General features: G+C 36.0%; 1 protein-coding gene across 1 annotated transcript in view; it reads right to left on the bottom strand.

Moving 5' to 3' along the window:
* The window catches only part of PLCE1 (phospholipase C epsilon 1), a 138,569-nt gene that overhangs the window by 86,146 nt on the left and 26,087 nt on the right, over positions 1–26,336 (bottom strand). The window contains 3 exon segments of the mRNA XM_086616447.1: positions 5,550–5,723; positions 5,726–5,797; positions 5,800–5,836. Of these exon segments, the coding sequence (XP_086472573.1) occupies positions 5,550–5,723; positions 5,726–5,797; positions 5,800–5,836 (283 nt within the window).

The following is a 26,336-nucleotide window of genomic DNA, read 5'->3' as shown; positions in this document are numbered from 1 at the left end:
AAAAAAAAAGCAGGGAGGGCAATAAATATGAAAATGCAATTCCTGCAGAGTTGAAAGGCATGAGAGGAAGGAACTAGGCTCTATGCCTGCTGCCCAGCCACATGCCCATTATGCAATATTCTACAGTTTACAGTCATACATTTAACAACATGGCTACATTGAGCCCCTAAATGCACTCCATGATAAAACACTCAAGACTAGCTAACTTTATTAATTATTTTTACAAGTAGAATAAAATCCCTACATTTCAGGTTTAGCTGGAAAACTTTTTCTCAAAAGAGCTGCCACTCTCACTGAAAAAACTGCCTAAGTGTGTTAGTCAACTCTTCCTTTCAGTACAGTCACACATTTGTTAGTTTCTACTTCCTCCAGCATGTCATCTTTCTGTGACGGCAAAAGAACAGAATTTCCAAAAGAACACAGTTGGTAGAAAACATTCCCCAGCCCTGAAAAGCTGCTTCCTAATTTGGAACAGAAAGAACTAAACTTATTTTTTTCAAAAAAAAAGTTTTATAAGTCAGTAAACTGAAGCCTACAATCTTACGTTTACTTGCAAGATAATCCATTTAAACTAAATCTTGTTTCATATACATTATTAAAAGACCTTTTTCTTCAAAATCATTTGTCACTGATAATTTTAGAGTAAGACGCATATACAACTTTCCTACTCCCAAACGTTTTACAAAATAAAACTAGAATTACTCAGATAATCCATATTTTCAATTAAACAAAAATAGAATCCTCTTACACTTAAGAATATATTTGTATAATGCCTGCACAAAGGTAATGATACATTTAAATAAAATACATGACAATGTATACAGGCATTAAAAACTGAAATATTAAACACAGCATGTTTTAAAAACAATTGTGTTTTCTCTATGTTAGAGGTAAACATTTTGATGAAGACCTATTAATTCATTGAGCTGAAACGCACAACACACACAAATATCTAAGGCAATTTAGAGATCTCTAACTCAGGAAGCAATTTGACAAAACAAACCATTCAGAGGCAATGCTAAGACAATGTGACTTTGCCCCTTATTGTTCCCCTCTTTTACAGGATTTTTTTTAACTGAAATCAGTTTCTAGGAACAAGAACAAGAACCCAGGAAGGAGAGGGAGGTGATAAAAGTTGATGCTGGCATTGCCACTTTGACCACCAACTCAGAGTCTCAGTGAAACTTTCACTCTAATATGCAACAGTTAATCATTGTCTAACACTAAGTAGTAACATGCAATACAGCAAATCTCCAATAGCACCTTTATATAACACATCTTCACAAGGTAAAGAACTGGATATGCCACGAAAATATTTTACTATAATTACTTCATAATAATTCATCGCTTCTTTCAGCTTTTATTTATAATGTTTTTAGGCATTATAACATTTATAGGGCACAAAGGAAGCTTGAGTTCAAATTTGAGTGGCAGAACAGTAACTAGATAGATCAAGAATTCTTTTATTTATGCTTATATAACATTGCAAATTACTTTTGAAGATATTTTAAAATAAATTTTTATAATATTTTGTTTTCATAATGCTTTCTAGTTCCACCCATTGTCAGTCCTATTGGTGTTCACATGTTCATTTGCTAGTGATTCCTTTTATTTCTTTCAAGTAATGGATATAATTTCTCCCTTAGGACATGCCTACCTCTGTATAGTGAGGGATGGTGCAATGATGCTCAAACTACCACCATCTCAGCTAATGCCACCACCAGAAAGGGTCATATTTTGAAGGATTATTAACTAGGGCTGCCTATATTGTTTTCAAACCAATCACTATAAGGGATTTCCCTGCATCATGAGAATACTCCAGTTCAGGTCTGAATAAGCCAGCAACAGGTCAAGTGTCTTACACTGCACTATCCTGCACAAACCAGACGTCTATGATTCTTTCTTTCATCACAGCAGTGGTCTACTGCACTTCCATCAGGATCTTTATGTTTGGACCTTACATTTTACTATGATTTTTTCATACATTGCAAATCCTTTTTCAAGTACGATTTGAAAGGAAAAACTGTAAGACATATTTACTACAAAAAAAAAACCAAAAAAACCTTAAATACAAAGACCTGAGAACCTATGCTTTAAGGTTTTATGGAAGCAAGCGAACACTTGAAAAAATCTGTCCTGTCATAATTTGTGACACACGAGAAACATTGCTACTCTTGATCAAAACAGTAAAAACAAAATCAGAAAAGGGGTCTTCCATCCATTCTTCAACAGGCTGAGCAACATGAGGAAAACCAACCTTAAAAGATACAATGCTAATTTCCTGTTACTGATACTAACTCAGGGCAGTGCACAGCACTGAAATTAATAGCTATATGGGCACTGACAGTCAAAGCAAATATTTATTTTCATCTCCCTGGTCTCTCTGCAACCTATGACACTCTGAACTTAGATATACTGCTCTCTCGTCTGAGAAAGGTTGGTAAGGCCCTGATGAAACCCACAACAGTTTGAACTGTTTCTGGAGCGTTACAGACCGCAGCACTGATGGAAATATCACCTTCACTACTGTACCGGTTTTGGCTGGGTCTGAGCTAATTCTCTTCATAGTAGCTCACACAGGGCTATGTTTTGGATTTGCGACCAAAACAGTATTGATAACACAGGGATGTCTTAGTTGTCGCTGAGCAGTGCTTACACAGAGTCAGGCCTTTTCTGTGTCTCAAGCTGCCTCACCAGCAAGTAGGCTGAGTGTGCACAGCAGCTGGGAGGGGACACAGACAGGACGGCTGGCATCAACTGACCAAAGGGATAGCCCATACCATATGACATCATGGTCAGCAAGTTAGGGGAAAGAGGAGTAAAGATGTACGTTTGGAGTGATGGTATTTGTCTTCCCAAACAACTGTTACACGTGGTTGGAGCCCTGCTTTCCTGGAAAGGGCTGACCATCTGCCTGCCGATGGAAAGTTGAGAATGAATTCTTTGCTTTGTTTGTGCACATGGCTTTTGCTTTATCTATTAAACTCTCTTCATCTCAACTGATGAATTTTCACGCTTTTACCCTTCCAATTCTCTCCTCCTTCCCACTTCGAGGGGAGTAAGTGAGGATTAAGTGAGTGGCAGTGCAGTGCTTAGCTGCCTACACCAGGGTTAAACCACAACAACTATTAAACCACACCTGCATCAATCTATTTTCTTTTCAACACCTCCAACAACTACTAAGTGAAATGTTCCAGTAACACACTGTATCCTGTGGGAAATCCTCCACTGCATTTGACAACAGAGTTGTAATCAATGTCAATTAAAAGTTCTCAGGTTTAGATGAGATTAGCTTATGGTTGAAGTTAAATCCAGCATTAAGAGGGGATGTTGGACATATGAAAATAACCTTCATACCAATCTGCATGGACAGGACGATTTTCTTTCTTAAAAAGTACACACTCATTAATGATAACCACAGCTCTGAATTCAGAAAGCTGTTGGGTTCCTTGCTAATGCTAATGTCTCATTTAATAGCAATGCCACATAACACTCCGTAAATGTTTTTACAGAGGACTCTGTTACTGATCACAGAATCACAGAATGTTAGGGACTGGAAGGGACCTCAAAAGATCATCTAGTCCAATCCCCCTGCCTGAGCAGGATCACCTAGATCAGATCACACAAGAACACGTCCAGGCAGGTTTTGAACATCTCCAGAGAAGGAGACTCCACAACCTCTCTGGGCAGCCTGTTCCAGTGTTCTGTTACCCTTACTGTGAATAAGATAACTGATAATGTTGTCATTTCTCAGATGTATGAAACCACCATGATATATCTGAAGATGAACCTTGCACATCCAAAAACCTTCAATATCCTAAAGCTGCAACATCTCTTCCTCTACAGAGACCACTACAGCAAATCATTCCTAGACCACTACAGTAAATCAAATCTCTACACAAGCTGTCTGTGGAATTGTAAACCCAGTTCAAGATCTTTGACTTTTTTTAAGGTCTCACTTGCTTGGCTCAGAATACAACAGAAGCATACATCATACAGTATGGGCACTGCAGAGATCCCCAAACTAGTGCAAAGTGTGCTGGTACACAGAGCTCACATGTGCAGCCACTAGCTTAGGCTCTATAAAAAGGTACAGCCATATTAGCATGTCAGTGAGCCTGAGCTAATTACTCCTGCTGCTTCCAGTTTCAGAACTCAGTCAGAGCCTGCAGCTCTATGGTGACAGTTGCCAGCTGGCCTTTTCGGGCACTGCAGCAACATGCCCCATGGGAGGCTGACATTTATACTCAGGGGACAGAGCGTCTTAAGGACAGAGCTCCTTAGAGTCTCGATCAGGGTCTGGGGCATCAAAACCCTGTGCTCTCTTCTTCCACTCTACAGGAAGAAGGTTCACCACTCTGCACCATCAAGTACACAATTCAGTTCTTTTAACCTTGCTTTCCAGAGCTGTCGCAGGAACCTACACATTTATTTTCCTAAAGCACTCATCTCCCCAGAACAAATAAAAAGCAAACAAAAAGACTAAGAGAGAGACTAAGTAAAACTAGAACAGGCCACTCTCTGGGATAAAAATAAGATAACCTGATCTGAGCACAAACTGTACTGTTATTTGTCTGTAAAATGAGGTCAGTACCTGAACTAGTTAAGGAACTGCACTGAGAATGCTGTACTGATTCTGTCATACTCCTGTAAAATTTTGGGCAAACTGTAATATCCACATGCTTCAATTCTACAATTGTACAACTGAGATATTACATCCTTTTGTTACAGTGCATCAAATGATGATAATTCCCCAAATGCTTGAGCACCTTAGGAAATATTCTAGACATAATTAAAAATTATTTTAAAATGCAGTTACTGTTCTGTACAAAACCCTGTTTTAATGCAATGAATTTGTACTAAGAACCCCTTTGTCTTGTTTAGCTTCCAAAACTGACCAAACTAAATCACATAATGGTATTCTTATTGAATACTAAGATGATCAGCATGGAAAGTTAGTATGTAATATCCATCCTCCAATAGGCATTTTCCACATAGGCAATACCCACGTTATTTGAAATGATCCAGTACTAGAAAGAAAATGGATCTGGGAGAAGAACAACAATAAATCAGTCATGAATTGTACATATTTACCACAGTGCTATGCTGACAGTTAGTTGAATAATGACAACAATAATAACTGAACAGAGTATATACTCCTTTCTTAAGCCCTGAACCAAGTCAGCCCATGAGCAGGAGCGCGCGGTAAATGAGAAACACTACACAAAGGAACACCCTAACAACAATGGCTTAGGCACGAACTTTGGATGCAGACAGGAATACTTCTAAAAAAACCAAAAACACAACAAAGAATCTGAAAAGGTATCTGTTAGTAAGAATCTTTTCAGTTTTGTATGCATTTTTACTTTATTAAGCTAACATAGCTAGTCACTATGACACATAATGATTGTGAAGGAAAATCTCTGAAAGCATGAAAACCTTTATCTGTTAACTTCATATATGAGTATATAAACTACAGAATATTATATATTTTTCAATACACCCTATACTTACAGTGGATAGGGTTCAAAAAATTAAATCTTCATTACCTTTAAGCATTGTTCTTCCAGTTGATCCTCCAAAGATATTTAGAAGACCGCTTCTTGCTCCTAACGATATAGTTGCTTCTAGTAAAGCACCAGTTATATAGTTAGAGAGTGCAGTCCTCTGTAAAGTGGCACGATAGTGGCAGTAAGCACCTGTTATACATGGTTTTACACAAACCCATCACTTTTGCATACACAATCTGTATCAAACGTTGGGAGTTTTCTCAGAAGACGAGGAAAATATTCAAAATATCTTCTGCTCCTTCTTCTTCTCTCACTGTATTGAAGATCTGTGAAAAATGCAGAACTGTTAGTTCATCTGCTTAAGATAATAAACTGAACATCAAAAAACTCCAACTAGCATGACTTCTTGTAAAGTTCAACAGCCTCTGCAAGAACACACTGTGTTAAAACACTGCATTCATGCATTAAAACTGAAATATCTATGAATTCAAAATGGATTTGTGAAGATTTTTGAGCTGGGTTCCCAAATAGGCTATTTAAATAAGATGGCATTCTGGCTTTCAACTTATGGTTAAAAGCATTCTAATTAAAACCAAAAGCATTCTAATGAAAACCATTTTTAAAAATCACCATTAGACAAAGAAACACTCCATCAATATATCTGGTCAACATTTGAAATCAAGAATATACACAATTTATAAGATTATTAAATCTATTGTCTTACAGGTATCAGTAGCAGAAAAACAGATCTACTCAGGGTTTGCAATTTTTCTCGCCGACTGGGGTGGGTTTTTGCAAACAGAAATGGTTTTAATCACTGTAAGCAATCTTTCAAAACATTCTGGTGTCACGTTCATTGCATTACTTCCAGCCTACGCACAGGTTCTCTATCTAATATTGGTTTAGTACTCTTTTTCCAATATTTGTGCTAACACACTAATGAACTTCAGCCTGTGGCTTAGCAACTAAGTAATGTTTGCTTATTTAAAAGAGTCTAATGATCAAAGCAAGAATCTGGAAGAAATCTTTTCATTTAGTATACCATGAGAGACTACTTGATTCTTTGCATTCTTGTATGCTGACTTACTGATTAACATTAATAATTTGTTTCAATGCTCTGTGCTTTGTAATTACAAAGTGTAAACTACCAAACTAAAAATTACCATAGGGAAAGGTCATTATAACTAATACCAGGACAGGTGCTAACACAATTTTTTCGAGGTGCTGAGACAATTTTCACAAGAAATAAGCTGATGGCTTAATGACTGTTTTTTGTGATTTAATGGCTTGGTTCTTGTTACCATCCTTCCCCACATTCGAACAAATTATAGCTATCCACAACATGGCAGAAATTGCATCCAGTCCTATGAGCAAGCACACGTGCTCAGTCAAATGATAAGAACCTGTTTGCACAGTCTGTGCACGCCACGTGTCAGAGGCACCGGCAACCTCACCACAGGACACGCACGGGCCCAGCCACGTAACCACGGAAGGAAGCGGCTGCCGGCATGGAGCTCTGCACACACGTCCACTTCTGCCCTAAGACCTGCATCCACCCTGCCATGTAAGTGAGGAGGGTTGGAATGCCCTGCTCCCACGAGGTACCTCACCCCTACAAACAAAAGTTGTGAACAATGATGTAATTCTTTCATCCGGATAAAGAAACTGAGAATAGCAGAAGCTTTGATTCACCTACTAAATTCAAGATTTGACAAAATGTTTACTACTTATCTATTTTTTGCCATAAACCAGAGAACACAGTACAATGCAGTATTTATTAAAGTACATATTTCTTAGCTTTGATTTTTTTATTAACAATTTTTGTGGGGAAATAATAAAATTTTATTCAAAATAGTAATGTATTAACTACTAATGTAATTCAGTGATTTGAAAAAGAGCACTGACATATTTATTAACAGAAAATAATTTTAAAAATCACGTTGACTATGACTTTATGACTCAACTCCACCAGAACCATGGCGCCTGTGAAATGCTGCAGTATCTATCTTTTTTTTTTCCTCCTCCCTGCAAATTTTCCAAAATTTATTTAATCTGAGGTTTCCAGAAATATTTAGCTTTTACTTGAGCCTCTTTAACTTCTTTCTTTTCTTTGGTATACAACAGTTTTATGGACTAGTAGACTCTGCGTAAGAACACTGCTCACCTCCACCTCTATCAAGAAGGCAATGCACTCAGAGTGCACGTTACATGGACAGGATAGTGCAGACCTCTTATCAGTGTCTGCAAGGAACAGTGGGATTGTATATGACACACCCTTCCAAAAAGGTGTACTGTAAAATAGTGAACCTGCCTTATGCACGCCTTATGAGTGTGTCACATGTAGGAGACATAATTAGTCCTTTTTAGCTTGTTTAAAAAATATGTAGTTAATGAAAAATATTTAACTTCTCAAAACTGCAGTTACCTTCCAAAATATTTTTAAAATTGGGTTCTGCAACTTATAAAGGCATGTTCTGTTGCCTACACAATTAAAATTTCTTTCAGCTGCCAAAGCAAAGAAACCATTTGTTGACAGAAATAGGCGACAGTGTTTTGCTGGAGAGGTTATACATAGAATAATGGTATTAATCTCTTTTGTATAAAGCGACTTCAGGGCACTAGCTGTCTCCAAAGACTCTGCGCTTCATGTAATGTTTTCAAATACTGTTTGGTTTGATGTGTTAAAGCTCTGAATGTGTTACTTTTGCTGCACACAGATGACATTACGAAAAAATACAGACTTACAATGTGTATACTTACCAGCTACTGAAAAGAATCAAAACAATCACAAGAGGAAATATCCCTCAGGTAACTGATAGGGAAAATCACCTTTCAGTCAGTTTGCACCAGACAATTGGGGATTACTTAATCTTGCCTGGAAGACAAAAAAGTTGATTCCAAGCCAGGGCTTACAGTTCATCCTGGCAGATGTAGTTACATTGATCTATATCACTACCAAAGAATGATTACTGTAATTAAGATGACATCAACCAAAAAGAGTGAAACACAGCACTAAACTGACAGCTACCTGTTGAAAAACAATGATTCACAAGGGCGTATAGCTCTTGATTCACTTTTGCCTTCCACAGCAAATTAAAGATTTCACAGCCACCTGCAGACTGATGCTGTGCAATTTCACAATATGTATCGAGCAGTAGTTCACAAGAACTGAAGACAGTATCTGGAATCTACAAGTGTTACGATATTAAATGTGCTTCAAATTTCTTTTTAAGCAGTGCAAAGTACTGACGCTTACAGGAAGGATTTAAGAGGCGCACTTTCTCATCTATAGCACTGTAATGAGCACATATGTAAATGGTAGAATTTATATGAAACTACAATACCTCAAGATTTACTTTAGACAATAATAGCATATATTCTAATACTTTTCCTTCTCTCTTTTTTTTACTCCCAATACTTTTAAAATAGGAATAAGCTGAAACAGGTCACTCCATATACTAACACAGCATTATTCCAATGAAAATATACTATGACTTTGATTGATTCTTACTTTCTTCTATTTTTTTAAAACAGATTTTAATGGTGAGTAAGAAGAATATAAAATTACTTGCAACATAAAATTTTCAGAAGACTACAGAAGGAAAAACATGACCTAAAACTTAATAATGAAAATTAGCATTAAAATAATTATTAAATTCAGGCAGAATTCCATCCTCATAGTTTACAGCCAAGTCCATATTTGGAAATTAAACGGAAACAAATAGATCTTTCAGCTCTTAATAACATATGCAATAAATCCCCCAAACTTGACTTTTAAAAAAACCTCAGTTCTGCTTCTAGTAACTTAGAATGGTATCACAAGTTAACTTATTGATAACCTGAGGCAATAAAACTTCCTTACAGTGACAACAGACATATTTTGTTAAGATATCCTTTAAAATAACTATAAGAACAAGTAACTCATGCTGGGCTTTGAATTACCCTGCATTTTCTCTTACAATCTTTTCTTCTGTTTAATCATCACTACAATTGCAAATTGCATTATGTCCTTTCTCTACACACATTACTGTACGTTTACTACATAAAAGTGGCAGACAGCTAAACATCACTGCCATTCTTAGCCCTGCAGTTTATGACAGACATTCCCCCAAAATGAAGCTGGAGTTCATGGGTGCTGCTGTACTAGAAATATTGGACATAGAAGTTCATAAAAATATTCTTCCAATTTCTTACTTTAACTTATAGGTACTTCTTCCTGTTTACTGTAATCTCTTACCTGTTTCTCTTTTCATGTTTTTTCTGCCTCAGGTATTAAGCTTAGAACCTGAGGGCATGTTATCATTTATGTTATCATATCATGTTATCAAACATCTAGCAGCTGCTCGGCGTGTATGAACCCAGAAACTGGAATTAAGACTGACTAAAGATTGCTGTTACTAGGAAGAACGCTTAATTTCTCTAACATTTATTATAATAAGTGTACCCAAAAAGTTCATTGTAAAGAAAAGCCACAAAAAATTATGCTTATTGCTACTACGCTATAAAATTACAGAAAACAGGCTCTACTGGGGCTTGGATAATTCATTGCATTGCATTGTTTCTGCCAAACTCTTTCTAAAAACCTCCACTGATATATATCAAAATGAAACACTGAAATGTAGGACACGTGTCTATAATATATGCACCAATTTGAGGGAGAGGGAGAGGGAGAGGGAGAGGGAGAGGGAGAGGGAGAGGGGAGGGAGAGGGAGAGGGAGAGGGAGAGGGAGAGGAGAGGGAGAGGGAGAGGGAGAGGAGAGGGAGAGGGAGAGGGAGAGGAGAGGGAGAGGGAAGAGGGAGAGGGAGAGGGAGAGGGAGAGGGGAGGGAGAGGAGAGGGAGAGGAGAGGTTGTTACTAACGCATTCCAGTATGATTTCTGGCCTGTTTTACCTACAGAGCATTTCTATTACAGAGGGCTGCCAATAGCCCATGTGCAGCATTCCCACGACACAAAGTCTTCATTTGTCACGTTTTAAGCAATTTTAAATGCCTGTAAACCAGGACAGTATATTAAACAGTAATAACTCTCAGGACCGTATGTCTTCAAGATCGCTTAAATATCTCCTTTGAAAACCCGAGAGTATACAAGCCTAAAACACAATTAATAACAACACAGGAAATGCTGCTCTTTCCAAATTCTGGCCTGTTCCAATATAAATTCATTAAAATGAGTAAATTCTGATGGTGATTTTTCATTTTGGCACTGCAGGTTTTTCAGAAGAAAACCCTCATTAATATCAACCAAATGAAACCAACAGTGATCTCTTGTAAGTCATGACCAAGGACCGATCCAATTGCTTTTACATATATTTATTCCACAACAGTGTAATTCAAACACAGCATGGAACATGACCGCAGTCTGCTATGAAAAAAGCACTTTGGGCAGACAGAAATGAATATAAAAAGTGAACTTGGGTGGAGGGAAGGGGGGCTGAACGAGGAAACACTTTCCAGAATGTGAATTTGCTCAGAACAAAAGAATCAGGTGTTAATGCACAGTTAGTCAATACTTCAGTTTTATGTCTTCCAAAATGGCACTCCAACATCACACTTTGGAGAATTTATTTAATAAAACCAAAAAAGAGATGATGCTGATAGTCACATCATTTCTAAAGGGTCTCAGATTTATCTCATTCCAGTTATGACTATAGCCACACTAATCAGCCTTTGACATTTCAAAATCACTGCTATAGTATAAATGCAGAAAAGATTAAGTAACATTTTTTGGTAAGGACGTTGCCTATGTTAAGCCAGCACTTGTCACTGGCTAGTTTCTTCAAAAGGATGTTGTGAAGTCGGAGGTTTTTTTAAACAAGAAGGAAAGAATATTCTCCTATCGCTCCTCACTACTATCACCTTTGAAAGAAATGTATTTTAAAAGTGGAAATAAACAAATTTCCTAATGAAATTTCTATTAATAAATTACTTTTTCCAATATTCTTATCTGAAAAATCATTCACCTAATTAATCTCAAAATACCATCCAACATTGCTCTGTTTAAACAGGAGTGAGACCACAGTCCGAGGAATGTTTTTTTTTTAACTACAAACGCAAAGCCATTTTGGACATAACTATTTTTAACATTTATCCTTTGATCTAGTTCAGTGTGAGAGAACCAGTCACTTAATTAGTCTCCGAACAATGCTAAGTTGCTAAGCACTTGCTTTTCATAGATGTTGGAACAAACAACTGCCAATTAGGATCTGCAGAAATGCTGAAAATCGGACCAATCTATGAAAAAAAGGTCTGCTACTGATCTGGGATTTAAAGTCGGGTCATGTGAACTCATACACATTTCTAAGCCAACACAGAATAATTACTGACCTTGTTTTTAATCTAGCTCATACTTTCAAACTAATTCCTGCTGTGCATAAATAGAAATGAATCGTGCTATTTTATACTGTCAATTCCCCACTTTTCATTCAGAATTATCTAGCCTGAGTAAACACTACAGGTACAGAGACACTTGGATAGTGCTCTGAAGGCCAGCTCCGGAAAAGCACTGCAGCTTTCCGACCTAAGCTAGCTCCAAACAAACTATCTGTTTCTCAGCACTGTGTTTGCCAGAGATCCCATTTCTGAGGCGGCTTACTTGCTTGTGCATGCTTATTGCTTACAGCATTACAGAATCTAGTTACTGTGCTTCCTTCATCAACTTCCTCTCTGTGCTCTCATAAAGCTCAGGCACCTCTGCAGAGCAATTCACTATAAACTCTTGAGACAGCCAGAAATCAGATTCTGTACAGATGGATGTTTGCAACGCGAAGGAAAAGAAACTCTTTTATTAAAAGAAAACTTTAAAAACTACAGCAAAAACGGTTGCATTGTATTTTCTGTCATTACTGCTAAAGTCACTAATTTAAATTTTGGAAAATATTTTACTTAAATTGCAAGAAAATGCAGATGAAACACATGCCTAAAAAAAAAAATATTTAATATTGAACAGTAAGTTAACAAACATTTGTATGCAACTTCATTACAACTCAAACTTCTCCTGCAAAAGTCAAATCTTTGGCAAAACTGCAAATATATATACTTGGGTTTTTAACAAATTGATCAATCTACCATATTTTGGAGAATTTTACACCATCAGTCTGTTTCAGGACAGTTAACCTGTTTCAGGACAGAAGCTTCAAATCACTGTGCATTAAGTATGGACTCCAAGGGTTCCAGCTACAAATTACAATTTAATAAAAAGAAAACAACAGCAGGACTGGAGGTGATTAAGTATTGGGTTCAAATATGTATCACTGCAAATGTTCTGCACTCAAAAAGATCAAAGATTGACCATCCCTACATGACTTTCTTGGAAGAAAAAGAATGCAGTGCCACAAGTTTAGTGTGTACACTTTTCTGATTTTCAGGAAGACGCAAAACTTTAATTCATGGACTTTCTAAAACATGAATCTGTGGTAACATTTTTTGATTAACATATCAATGATGAGAACTGAGACACATTAAACACTGAATGCACTGTCCCAGAGCCCCATATCTCAAACAGTTAAGCAGGTTGTTCCAAGCTAGAGGATGTTACTGTGTTTGACAGAGATGATACTGCAAACAGCCGAAAGGTACTGCTCTCTTAGGACTATTTCTTAGCTCTGTTCACTGACATGTCCTGTTCACATTAACAATCAAATAGTCAAGGCATTCAGAAACCCTTTTGGGAAACTGAACTAAATTGAGCTTTTTTGTAAATATTTTTCAGCGATAGAAAGTTAGATAGAAACATTATCTTGGTGGCACTTGGTGGCCTGTGACCAAATAAGCACACACCAGAACAGCCAATGAAATTTTTGGCTACGTGTTTTACTAAGTTCTAGTATTTACAAGACAAGTAGGGCAAGGGGTAAAATCTGTGGCCAACGAAATTCCATTCCTAACATACTATTCAAGATGAAGTGAATGATGACCAATAGTCATCCACAAGCTTTAGTAAATTTACTGCCACACAAATTTGCGTGATATTTGCTACCTACCCCAAGCTTCTCTGATTTCTTATCATGACACTCCGTTGCAGAGTTTCTCCCTAGGCGCACTGTGGCAAATGCAGAAACAGCAATCTGGAAGTAACAGCAGTTTCACAAGTTGGGGTCAAACTCAAAAATTCCCATCTCATGATCCATCTTTTTTGGCTAACAGGCAACATTCTTAAAGTATTAACAACCATCCCAGATTAAAATAAAATAAAAAAGTGTTACATATCATAATGCCCTTCTTCATACTCGACAGTTTTTGGAGATGTATTTCAATTTCACTCTTCAGTTGGCTCTGAAAGCCAATGACTGCCCTGCAAAGCAGAACCGATCGGAGTTTCAGCAATGGCACTTGCCATCTGGCCTGCCTGCAGCTTTATCAACAGGAGAAAAAGAATTGTCATCACTTGAAGGAAATTTTGCTGAAATAGAGCCATTTGGCGCAGGTATGCGTTTGTGCTCATGAAATAGCAGTGAAGGACTGTTTTGGCACAACGTGACATGGCCACCATCCACTAAGGCATGTCAGGATGACAAAGAATAAATAGCCTTAGGAGATCTGTCTGCAGGTAACTGCAGAGCTGCAGCAGCAACTCATTAGCAAGAAAACTGGAGCTATAAACACACATTTGCATTGACATCTATGCAATTGTGCAAAGACTGTTCAGAACATCAGGGGTTAACAGGGTTCTCTACATCTTAATTTGCTCATCTCTTGCTCTCTCTATGTATTTTCACATAGTGCTTAAACGGAATATCTTTACTGCTGAGATGCTAATTTTCGTAATGGAAAAATTCCTTAAAATATCTCTAGACTGCTGAAATGCTGTTTGTATTTGAAAAAAACGCCTACAAAATATGAGAATACAGTGCCATGGTACAATCTGAAGTGCACCACATAACTTACTAGGAACACTGCTGTCTTGGGAGGAGTGGGAGCAGGGAGAAAACCTTACTTAAAATATATAGCCACAGTAATCAATACTGCCACAATTTTGCCCAGCACTTGACAAATGCATTATGTACTACAGCGTGGATCAGGCATGTTCAGGGTGGTGTATTCGTCTTTTGTCTGGGACAGTATGAAGAAGAAAACCAGGAACTGCTTTGAGAATGCAAGAAATGGAAAGGCTTCGTTACTGCAGCATCAGACCAGCATAGAAGCATCAGGAAAGACAAGGATAAGATTTCTAAGTAGATCCCTGAAGGAGAAGGACCTTACGTGTCACTGCATGGAGGATGCTTTGAATGCAGTCAACAGAAGGAGCAGGTAAAAGAAGAAAGGAAATACAGTAAAATGAAGTAAAGAGGGTTTTTTTTTTTTTTGCTTTGTGTGCATTTTTTCAAAGCATTTAACAAGATCATGATTTTCAAAAAAGATCTCTGCTTGTATAATTTGCAATTGCAAGCAGTGAGTAAAAGCAAACACTGTGTTATGCCCTCACCGCCCAGAAACCGCGAGAAGTATGATGCCGTGATACAGTCTAGCATATATTATCACTCTCTCCTTGCAATAGGAACAAATATACTGAGTCAAAAGGAAGTTGCCCTTCCCGGTGGAGGCTGTCTATGACTGGCAGATGAGGTGCGTGCAGCAGTCTGCCCTGCCCTCTTACACATGTGAAGGAAAGAAAACATCACAGGAAAGAAATAGTGGTCTTCAGGCACCCCTTCATCAGAGGATTCAATGCTCGTTCCGTATACTCACAACAAACTCAAATTCACTCATGGCTTTTCTAATAACAATGAGCATTACAGTCACTGTGAGAGGCCCAGATGTTTTCCTTTGCTTTTCTGTAAATGAGCTTCACGTTCTAACACTTTAAAACACTGCAGTGACCTGTCCCCTTTGGCCACCCTTCCAACAATTGTCTTGTCAAGATCCTTGTTGCAATGCCTGTTCTCAAAGGCTTTTCAAACTTTCACGCTCTCTTCAATGATTAGGAGGACATGGATCTTCAGTGCCAGGACAGAGCGCAAGTCACAGTACTATGCTACAGAGCAATAATGCCCACTTATTCAACACCAATTTTTGCTGCATATCAAATTTTAGACAGTAAGTTGTAACCAGGCAACATGGATCACAGCAGCAAAGGACACACAGGAAAACAAATGAGTTCACCCTGGTAACACGGGGAGCAGTATCGATGGCAGCTGGAAAGTTTCCAAAAGAGTGAACAAGCACAGATGTGCTCAAATATTAATATTCATTAACTGATGTTCTGTGAACTCTCTACAGCTCCAATTGCAATGACAGAATATGCATTACCTCACCAGCCAATATTTCTTATGAATTGCATCCTGTTAAGGATGAGATCATTTCAAGGAGCAGAAACTGAATTTAATGAGGATCAAAGCGTCTTGAGGAGGCAATCCTTAAATGTAACTCAACATTCTTCAGAAATTATATCAGCCATCCCCGTTCAGTTCTGGTGTATCACCAATGTCTTTTGTAGGGAAATCTTTTCATTCCTGAACACAAAAAAATTATTATACAATTTTTAAAAAACAAATACATTTGAGAGTTGGATTTACTTATGACCAGAAATTTTAACAGCATGTCCAAACTACTAACAAGTCATTGTTTTCACTTTTGATAGAACTTGCTATTACTTACTAATTTTCCATTTCTGTAAGGCAACAGTGCTAATTATTTAAAAGTCATTTTCAAAGGAAAGACGGACTTCAAGGACTTGGAAAACAGAAAAAGTAGTGTGATGGAAATGGGGCACAGATTTACCACAGCATCTCCAACCGCAGAAAGTCCTAATCTTAAAGAATCGTCAGTCCAGAGGAGATAGAACAGTAAAATAGTGGTTGTTACTTCTTATGGCAGGTAGTACACTTTAGATCCAAGTAGCTATTAAAAAGAATCACCTTAAGATATAAACCAGAGGCTGACCAAAGACATCAATTAACTGTCATTTGAAAGACTGTTTGTAAGTACTGGTAATTTCACTTTGATTAAGGAGTAAAGGAAAGGATGACACCAAACAACACAGGAGCTCTTACACCGCTTTTCAGCAACATGAAACAATGCCCTTGCCCGTGAGAGAGACTTCTGTAATCTTACCCAGAAAAGACCAAAAATACCACTTTCTGGTCAGTCAGGTCAGCTATTTATATTTCTGTTGGCATAAAAGTTTATGTGAAAAATATTTTTCTTAATAGTTATTAATTATTTCACAGATTCATAGATTTCTAGGTTGGAAAAGACCTTAGAGATCATCAAGTCCAACTAACTTTGATTACTAAGTTCTCTCACTAACTTCTTGAGTTTAAATCACAATTTTTATACTTTTCTAGTACTTCTCAACTTAGTATTCTGAGCTAAATTTCTGTTAACTGTTCTATTCTTTATGTAGCCAGTATTCTTTTTATTTTCTAAATGAGTGCTTATTTACTTCCTCCAAACTTTTATCAACAAATTCACTTGCAAATAACATGTTGTCTTAGTAACCAAATAAATTAAACATACTTTATTCAAATATCTGTGTTATTTCAACTTTATTCTAAAAGTAACTACCTTTTCTAAACATAACTACTAAGTTAACGTACACCTTTATTTATTTAATGAGAAAATGATAGTTTTACTAGTCTGATGTGGGTCACATCTTTGAACATCTGATCACATGGATTAGAGTATCTTGAGTTATCAGCTTTCAAAATAGTCTGCTGATTTTTTGAGATAAGTGTAAGCACTGCATACACTTTTGTTATGAAACTGTATTACTTTTTGAAAATATATTTTTATAATGACTTTCAATTATCTCTTGCTAATGAAAACCAATTCCATTCCCATAAAAATGTGCTATAAAAAGTATCTAAAACAAGAAAAAGACTATCAGGTTGACTTTTCAATAGAGAATAGAAGTTTTACTGTAGCTAAGTACATTATCTAAAATAGACAGTAAGTTAAGATTAAAACTCCATGTCAGAAAACAGAAGACTGAAATAATTCACAAACCACTTAGATATTAGAATATTAAATGTGCCATCATTGAATAATCTCAACTCAACAGAGGTGCATATTTTCATTGTACATTTCACCTTTCATTGTATGTCTTTGGAATATCAAGCTGTAATGAGATAGCACTACTAAAATAGGATCTCTGAGCTTTCCAAACACAAATAAAAATAGTACGACATACTAACAGAAGCCATCACAAATTCTATTCAATACATCCTTAATAGCTTACTTTCTTCAAAGGTAGACAGAAATTCATTATTTTAATCAGGTCATTAAAGGTTTCAAACAGGCATCATGTTCATCTTTTTCACTTTCAAAATACTAACAGTGTGATGGGCACATTCCCAACAGGTGAATGCCAAGCGTTCAATACATTCAGTGTAACTCATCATCTGGCCCATCAAGGGAGTTAAACAGCCCCCTTCCCACAGGGCTCTTTTTGATAGAATCATAGAATGGCATAGGCTGGAAGCGACCTTAGAGATCATCTAATCCAACCTCCTGTCTGTTGTTCTATACATGGAGCGACAGTGAGTCTAGATTTTCCTCTAAGAAACAAACAAACGAACAAAAAAACCCACACATCAGATACAGGTAGAAATCTGTATGGTTTTGTACCTTACTGTAATCTTCCCATCTGAGGAAAGGCTCACACATTTAAAAATAACTGCATCCCCACACTTGTGATCTGATTATTTAAGCAACTTCGAAAGATGAGCTTAGTTGCATATTGCTGAGCTACAAATTGACACTAAGTTTGAGGGGCAAATCACAGTACAGAAGAAAACCTGAGATCTCCAGTCAACAAGATCATCTTTAAAACACAGAATCAAACAGAAAATTTAAAATTTACAGCTGTTGAAGACCATGTCTCGCCAGCCATTAAATGTTCGGATTGTCCTCTTTCTGCAATCTAACTTGTTTGCCAAAGAAAGCTATAACTACTCCTGCAAAACTCTGTCTTTACCTGTTCTTTTCAAATATTATTTCAATACATCCACTTACATAAATGATTTGGAAAGCATATAGTCTATTCCATTCCTGTGTCTCTGATATTAAAAGTCAAAAGAAAATCAATGGCACGGGTTAAAGTTCACAGCACTGGCTAATTCAGCTTTTACATAGTACGACGTTGCATCCCTGCGACTAAAGAACTGCTTAGAATTTCTCATGAAGGTCTCAAGCTCAGAGTAAATGTGCCAAAGCTCAAAGACAAAGTACATGTAGTAACACTTGTGTTTATGCAATCACTATCATTATTTGTATCAAAGAAAGACTCATATTGGGATTTTATTGTACTATACCTTGTGGAATTATATTGAAAGGTAGAACTTCCCAAATATATCAGAAACAGTCTACAGTTTAGCTCTACATATAAACATAAAATACAACAGAACCTTGCTGTATCTCTAAATATTTTCATTCCTAATCAATTATAATCGTAATTGATATCGTTGTAAAAGATCAGTAGGTATATTACTACAGCTGTAAAATTTATGCATTCTACACAGGCTAATAAAAGAGCAACTTGGAGCATTTTCCTTAGCACAGGAAATCAAGTTCTCATTTTCTAATTTTGTAGACACTGAATCCATGCCTATTTGTTTGCTTGTACTTCAGCTGTTGGGTTCATAGGGTCACATGAATAATTATAAGATTATTTTGGATAGTACTTAGAGGCCAGGAAATTCTCAGAGTTTTCATGACTGAATTGTTTAGTAGACTTTTAGGTCAGGCTACAGAACATGATTTCATGAAACAAAATAACTTTGTTCTATAAAGAGGCATTTTCCACTTTAAGGTCTTTTTTCATTACCTAGAAATAGAAAAGGCACCATTCCTTGCCCAAAGTAACAACAGAATATTGGTACTCTGAACTTAATTTTTAAGTGACATATTTAATCTTAATTTACTGATAAAAAGTGAGTCTTCATTCATCACTGCTCACAATGAACATCTAATAACAATCCTAAAAATAAAATAAAGGGGGGGGCTATCTTGTTAATTTTTCAAAGAAAATATTTGACTGAAACTAAGCTATCGCAATAATCCAGTATGGTACAAGGAAGGAATTTCACTGATGTTGGTATCTTGAATCAGTAACACAGTACCTTTAATACTATTCATCTTCCCTCGTCATCAGTCGCTAAGGAAGATCATGCTGTATCTATAGAAAGTATCTGAAGTTTAGGAAAGTTTAAGATAAGAAGACAGCGTGAACAGGTAAAACACAATGCAATGACCTAAAGAAATAATTTCCTCTTTTCCTTGTGTTCAGCTGGTGTGTTCAAATGCCGCCTAAAGCTAAATAACTGTCCTGGAAAAAATGTACATTCAATTTTCACATCATATTTTTATTTTGTGATACTACTTTGATGATGGATACCTAATAAACACTAACAGCCATACTATATTAAGGCAACTGTATACTAGAATAAACTTATTTACAGAAGTAATTGTCACTGGAAGACTTCGAGTTTCATCCTCTGCTAAAATATCTGCTAAAAAGATGAAATTATGGTAACACTATAATAACATTAAAATTGATGAGTTTATTTTGCTGCCTCCAAATGGAGTTTCGGAAGCCAATTCCAAGATCTAAAACTGGACAATGATTCATTAATTGTATTTCCAGTTCAGCTCTACTTGCCCGAAATGCATAAAATAGTTAATCTAATGTTCTGCAATTTTCAAAAGTTCTAATTCCTTCATCACAGCTAAAAGATGTTTTTTAAATTAAATATGCTTGTTTTAAGAAAGAGAGAATGAGATTGAGTGAGTAAGAGAAAGTGATGGAACAAGGGAATGGGAATGAAAGTGCATTAGTTCAGTATTTAAATTACACTTTTTAATTGTTAATTAAGTAAATACGACTCTGCAGGAGCAGGGTATACGTTCTCCTTTCTTTTCCCACTGGAGTGGAATGTCACTTGAGGCTTGATTTTCAGAATTTAAGGCACCTGGCTTAGGATCAGAAGAAAAAAAATATTTTAAATTAACTTTCCTTATTCTCTGGGGATTGTTACAGACCCAGAGACTACAGTTTAGCCATCCATGAGATTTATTTTGCTTTAGCGTTAGGTTCAACTAAACTTTGTATATATAACAGCTTCCTTACCAAAACTAATAGCCACTCTGCTCAGTGCAATCGTTTTTATAAACTGCAATTATATTACACTGAATTACGTGCGTAAGTGACCTATGTATATGTTTAACCTCTCAAAATGAAGGATAAAACTTAAGATTCCTATTATAAGCTTCTCTTTCACACCATCACACTAGTTTTGAAAAAACTTTGACTCATTTATCTCTAATTACACATGCCCAATGTAGGATTTTTTTTAAATTTTTCAAAAGCTTCACCTTAGTGAGAAATAGTGCCCCCCTTTTATAGCTTTAGGAGAGCTGAGCACAGATTTGTTCTGAATTAACTGCACCGCACCAAGTTTTCACGTACATAATAAAGTATTCGTGTACTTGAGGGAGGAAAATTTGTAGTGGATGTTTCAGTTAACTCCCAAGCAAAAATGGATGCTTGCTCTCTCATTTTAAATATCTGTAACAGAAGGACAGAAAAACCTTGAAAACACTGTATGTTTCCATGAAACCAGTAGTAGCATAATATTTTACTGAAGTCTCAAATACACTAAAATTGACAAGTACACTGATCAATGCCCTCACTTTAGAGGGCATTTTTGTCACAGGAGCATCATCCTGAGAATAAGCAGGAAGCCTTTTTGTTCAAATAGTGCTATTTAAGCACTATTTTGCTTTATAAGCAAAGATAACTTGAGGCGAAATCAGTGACAAAAACCAGGAAAAAGTACTTTATAAAGGTTACATAGATCTAATGGATCTTTACTGTAGCACAGAATAAACAAGCAAAAATAATTTCCAGACCCTTATTTTCTCAGTAGTGAATCAAGGACAAACTATTCCCATGGAAGGTAAAGTTTTCATATGCTTTTAACAAAAGAGGTCTCATCAAACCCTAAATCCACACAAAATATATAAACCTATGATAATACTAGCATAGAAAAAGGCAAAGCTGTGGTGAAAAAAATGTTATATTCATCTGATACATGTACTTCTAATATCTATTTTTAATTGAGTCTTTATACTACAAAAGTAATTCTACAACTGTATCAATGTATTCTTCTACAATGAAACCTGTGTACAAAGATTTATCTATCAAAGATCATATGAAAACAGAAAATAAAGCAATGATGGAAGTCTAGTTGCTTATCGAAACTTAAGATTGAAAGCTTGGGCACTAGTTTAGTATTACTAAAATAATTGATACAAAAATGACACTTCTTAAGAGTCACAGCCTCTCAAAATTAATAGAGAAGTAAGAAGGAGCAAAGATGGAAACAAATACTATTCCATAAACTAAGTTTAGATGGTTTTGATAACTCTGCACCCTCAGTATGTACTTCACAAGCTTACGTGACTATAATTTAACATTTTAGTCTGTCTTTTTTTTTTTTAATCTTCTGACTGGCTACCTGTGTATTTACTTTCTTCACTGGGTGTCACTCCTCTGGACTTACTAATACATCAACAAAAGTCCATATTCACAAACATGCTACTTATCAATATGGTCATTTAATAATTTTTATATCTGTATATCCCATAGTTCACCTTTTTTATCACTGTGTACACACTTTAAAATGGGAATTTTATCTTCCTATGCATTTATTCGGCTCCTTGGAAAATAAGTCCCTCAGCCTAATGCTGCCAGACATTATCATAGTATACGTGACTTGTAACACTATTCATAATGCACCAACCTTCAGTTACTTTTTTTTACCAATTCATAGCAGCACAAAGGAAAAAGTAGATATTTGGGCCCTTTACTGAAGACCAGCTTTGTCATAATGTTCCCAGCATATTTGCTTTTACGTAGTAAAGCTACAACACTAAACTACAAAAGCATCAGAGAGGTAAAACTCCTCACACTATATAAGGGAAATAAGACAAGTTGTCACAGAGATAGAGTTTGTGTTCATTAAGTATAACCATCATAATTTACTCCTACTAATCATCAGAGCTTACATACAAAAAAGAATATTAATATGCTATTTTTAAAAGTAGGTACTTGGATTCCTCATTAACCAATCAACACAATAAATTGCTAGGGCCAAGTCGAAAGCACTGTTCACAGTTTAAATTCCTGAAACATAGTAATTTACTGAAAGATTAGCCCAGTATACGTGAATGTTACACAATTTTCAAGGTTTTTTTACTGTTTAAAAGTACAACATATGTTTGAGAAAAGGGAACAATTCTCTCACTATCATCACTAGTGTATAGTGAGCTGCCTGTAATTTTAGTTTCACGTGTATATGACGGAGAGTTAAGACAAAACAAAATTTTTAGTATTTATAAAAACATACCTCTTAATCAAATGTCATCCTGACTGTATTTGTACCGAACATTTTTCTATTGATTACACTAGGTAAAGTGACAGGTGTAGAATTTGCTTTCACGTATATTCTTACTGAATATTCAAAAACCCAAATCTTGTACATTCACTTTAGGATTTCAATATACTTTACTAAAAAATAGTAAGCATGTTCTATAAATCCTTGCTGTATATGCAGTATTTCTTCAACAATTTACAGTTACAGTGAGTTATTCACTGGAGGTTTTAATGCCGACTTCATTCACTGTGTCTAAGTATTTTATCAAAACAATAAATTAAGAAAAGCCTGCAATTATATTACTTTATTTACAGAGTTAGAACCCAATACTAAGCAAACAAGTAAAAAGAAGTTCATGCAAGTTTTATAACTTTAAGTACTAAAGTTCTGTAAGTGGCTTTACAATCAATTACACACAATAAGTTAGTAAACATTCACATTCAGTATGCCTAATTTAAACAAAAAGGAAACAACACAGACTTTTAGAAATTACTAATTGTTTACATCTGCACGGTAAGTACTGACTGAAAAAGCAGCATGTTCCAATAAGAAACATCCTGCTTAATATACCAAGAATGTATTTTTCTGCAGCACTACATTCTTCTTTCTAAAGAAGGAAAGCCTTCCTGTTATTCCTGTAGTAAGAAAAACTTTTTTATATTACATGAACCATACCTTTTCCCCTTCTGTTTCACCATATCCATATCATATCAACTGGTAGGAAAAATGAAAAAATTGTATAAAAATTTAAACAAGCATACACAAGCAAGAACTGGAAGTTAGCTTTCAGCAATACAAGATGACAGTCTGTTCTCCTCTACAGGGACTACTTAAGAGCCTGGAGAGAAAAGAAGTACATTGCCAAATCTTAATCCTGTCGCTGCATTTCACATGGTGCTGCCTCACCTCTGCAGCTCCTACGAGTCTCCTTTTCCAACAGTCAGTGGAAATCTGTTCATTGTAAAAACTCTGTAAGCATTTTGGTTTAACCACAGACACACAGATAATAAAATGTGAAATATTTAATTTTGCTGACATACTGGAGCTTGTGTTTACATTACTGCAAATGAAACGATGCAATGCTAAATTTATCTGAAAGCACTGCCTTAGACTCCTGGCATTGTATGAATTTATAGAAAAAAAAATTTACAATGTTAGCAATTAAATAAATTCTAAAATGTATTATAAATACAGAAAATAACGTCATTGGCATGATGTAAACTCATTCTAAGTAAAAGTAAAATAATTCTTCCCACATTAGATTTCTCATCTCTAAGCTACTAATACAATTATAGTATTGCAGAAAAACATACAGATTAATAGGAAAAAAACTTTAAGCCAAATTATATAAACACAAGAAGATTATTTCTAATTACTGTCCTCTTGAAACAGTTCCCAAGCATACTGCTGAGGTTGCTGCCCACTGCTCTGCTGCAATGCTGCAGATGTCCTTTTCTATTGACTCACCATATTTCTTCACAAGGGGGCACAATTTAGAAAGCAAGGGCCTGTTTCACCAGTAATTTTTGCAAACCTATAAATTTGAAGGGTGACCATATGCTACTTTAAGAGGGTCGCAGAGGAACACAAAGCAGATGAAAGGGATTTTTTCGTACTGCAGGAACTGAAATAAGCAGCCTTACCAATCCATTCTGGTTTAGATTAAAGTACAGATGAAGGAACCAACATGGAAGTACTACAGCGCAATGGATATTTTGTGGCTTCATGGCCTTACACTCCTCAGTGAGACCCCTTAAACTGGGTCACACTTCAAACAAACTTGAATAAATCCGTATCTCGTAACCTGGGTTAACTCTATCTCAGAAGTGGGCCTTGTTACTATTTAGTTTACCCTCAAATACTGCTCTTGAATAACTTCTTCTGTGGACAAACACAGATTGAAAAGCAATGATAGGTGAGAATAGCGAGTCATGGAAGAAAAAAAGTGTGACAAAGGTAATGATGATGAAGGTAAAATTAGGAAAGCCACTGAGTAGCAGAAACTGCGCAGTAAACGTGACAGTTGCGTATCTGATGAAAACGTATTTTAAATAACACGACTCACCCCTTACTGTCTTTAAAATACCTTCACTTACAGTTAGGGAAAAACTGACACAGAAGAAGAATTGTAAAAAGATATGCTGCACTTTCATGCTACAGTGTCGGGAAAGTAAACAACATGCAAAACGTCCATCAGTAAAACCTGATAGCTTCCTTCAGTGTCCTCTTCTAATAATTAACAGACAGTAACAAATATAGAAAAAGAGTACATGGCAGAGACCATTGTTCATGACTTCTCCTATCCACAGGAAACTGATACAATGAATTCCAAAAAATCTGTAATAAACATTTCAATATTATCGTAATAACAGTACTTATCAGGACTATCACTATTAAATATAACATTTCATCAAGCAAGTAGTGTAAAAATAGCAGGAAATAGCTGAGTTCTATAAAAAACTTTACCAAAATCACAAAACCTTGTCATTAAACGCTCTGAAGATCAGTATATTACAGTCATTTTAAGTACTGTAGGCTCTGGTATTACAATACAGTTTCCTCCCTGCTCCAGAACTGAAGCAAAGGCAATTTCACATGCATGTTTTTGTTGAGTTAGACTGTCTGGAATATATTGTATCTATTTTTCTACAGAATCTTTACTTTAACTAAAAATAACTAGATATCTTACAACTACTACATGTGGAGAACTATTCTTTAGAAAAAAATAATTTGTCTATCTCTAATTACTGATTTTTGGATATTGCCTTGACATTATAACACCTGCTTTTCTACCCTAAATTCCCTCATACAAATTTGTGATTTGTTTCCTCAAATGCTGGAAGACAGAAGAAATTTCTTACCTTTTACTGTCAGCGAAAATGTACTTTTGCTTGACAAGGCATGACTACAGGATATTCTAAAATTTGGCTCTTTTTCCTGTAAGGATCTGTGTCTAGAAGACAATCCCTTTTCATGGTATCAATACTGACCAAAGTATACGGAATTTCCAAGCATGAAGAGACAGGGAAAACATCTCTTCCATAAACTCCAATTTCATTACATTATTTGGAAACAGGGATCGATCAAGGACATTTGAGCAAAAAGGCAACAGAAAAAGTACACTGGAAGGAGAGTCCATGTGGATAACCAGTGAGAGGGATAGTTGTAGTGTCTTCTTCGCCTACTTCATGTCCAATAATGAGTGTGTTTCTAGGTAGAACAACAATGTAGTAGGTACAGACACTCTGCTTTCTGTTTTCTAGCTACTGATAAACTCTGTTGAAGAGCATCTGTGAAATTCAAGAATCTTTGATAGAGGCATATCGTATAAATATTTAAAGATATCTCTCTCACAGAAAACATGTTGAAAACACTTCTAACAAGGCTGAGGTTTTCAGCACAGATTGACTCCTCAAAGAAATTCCATATCATTATACATGTCTTGCAACTAGTT

Source organism: Tauraco erythrolophus, chromosome 9 (genome assembly GCF_009769465.1).
Source record: "Tauraco erythrolophus isolate bTauEry1 chromosome 9, bTauEry1.pri, whole genome shotgun sequence".
Classification (NCBI taxonomy): Eukaryota; Metazoa; Chordata; class Aves; order Musophagiformes; family Musophagidae; genus Tauraco; species Tauraco erythrolophus.
Note: the sequence above shows the minus strand (reverse complement) of the source record. Positions and strands in the feature narration are given on the sequence as shown.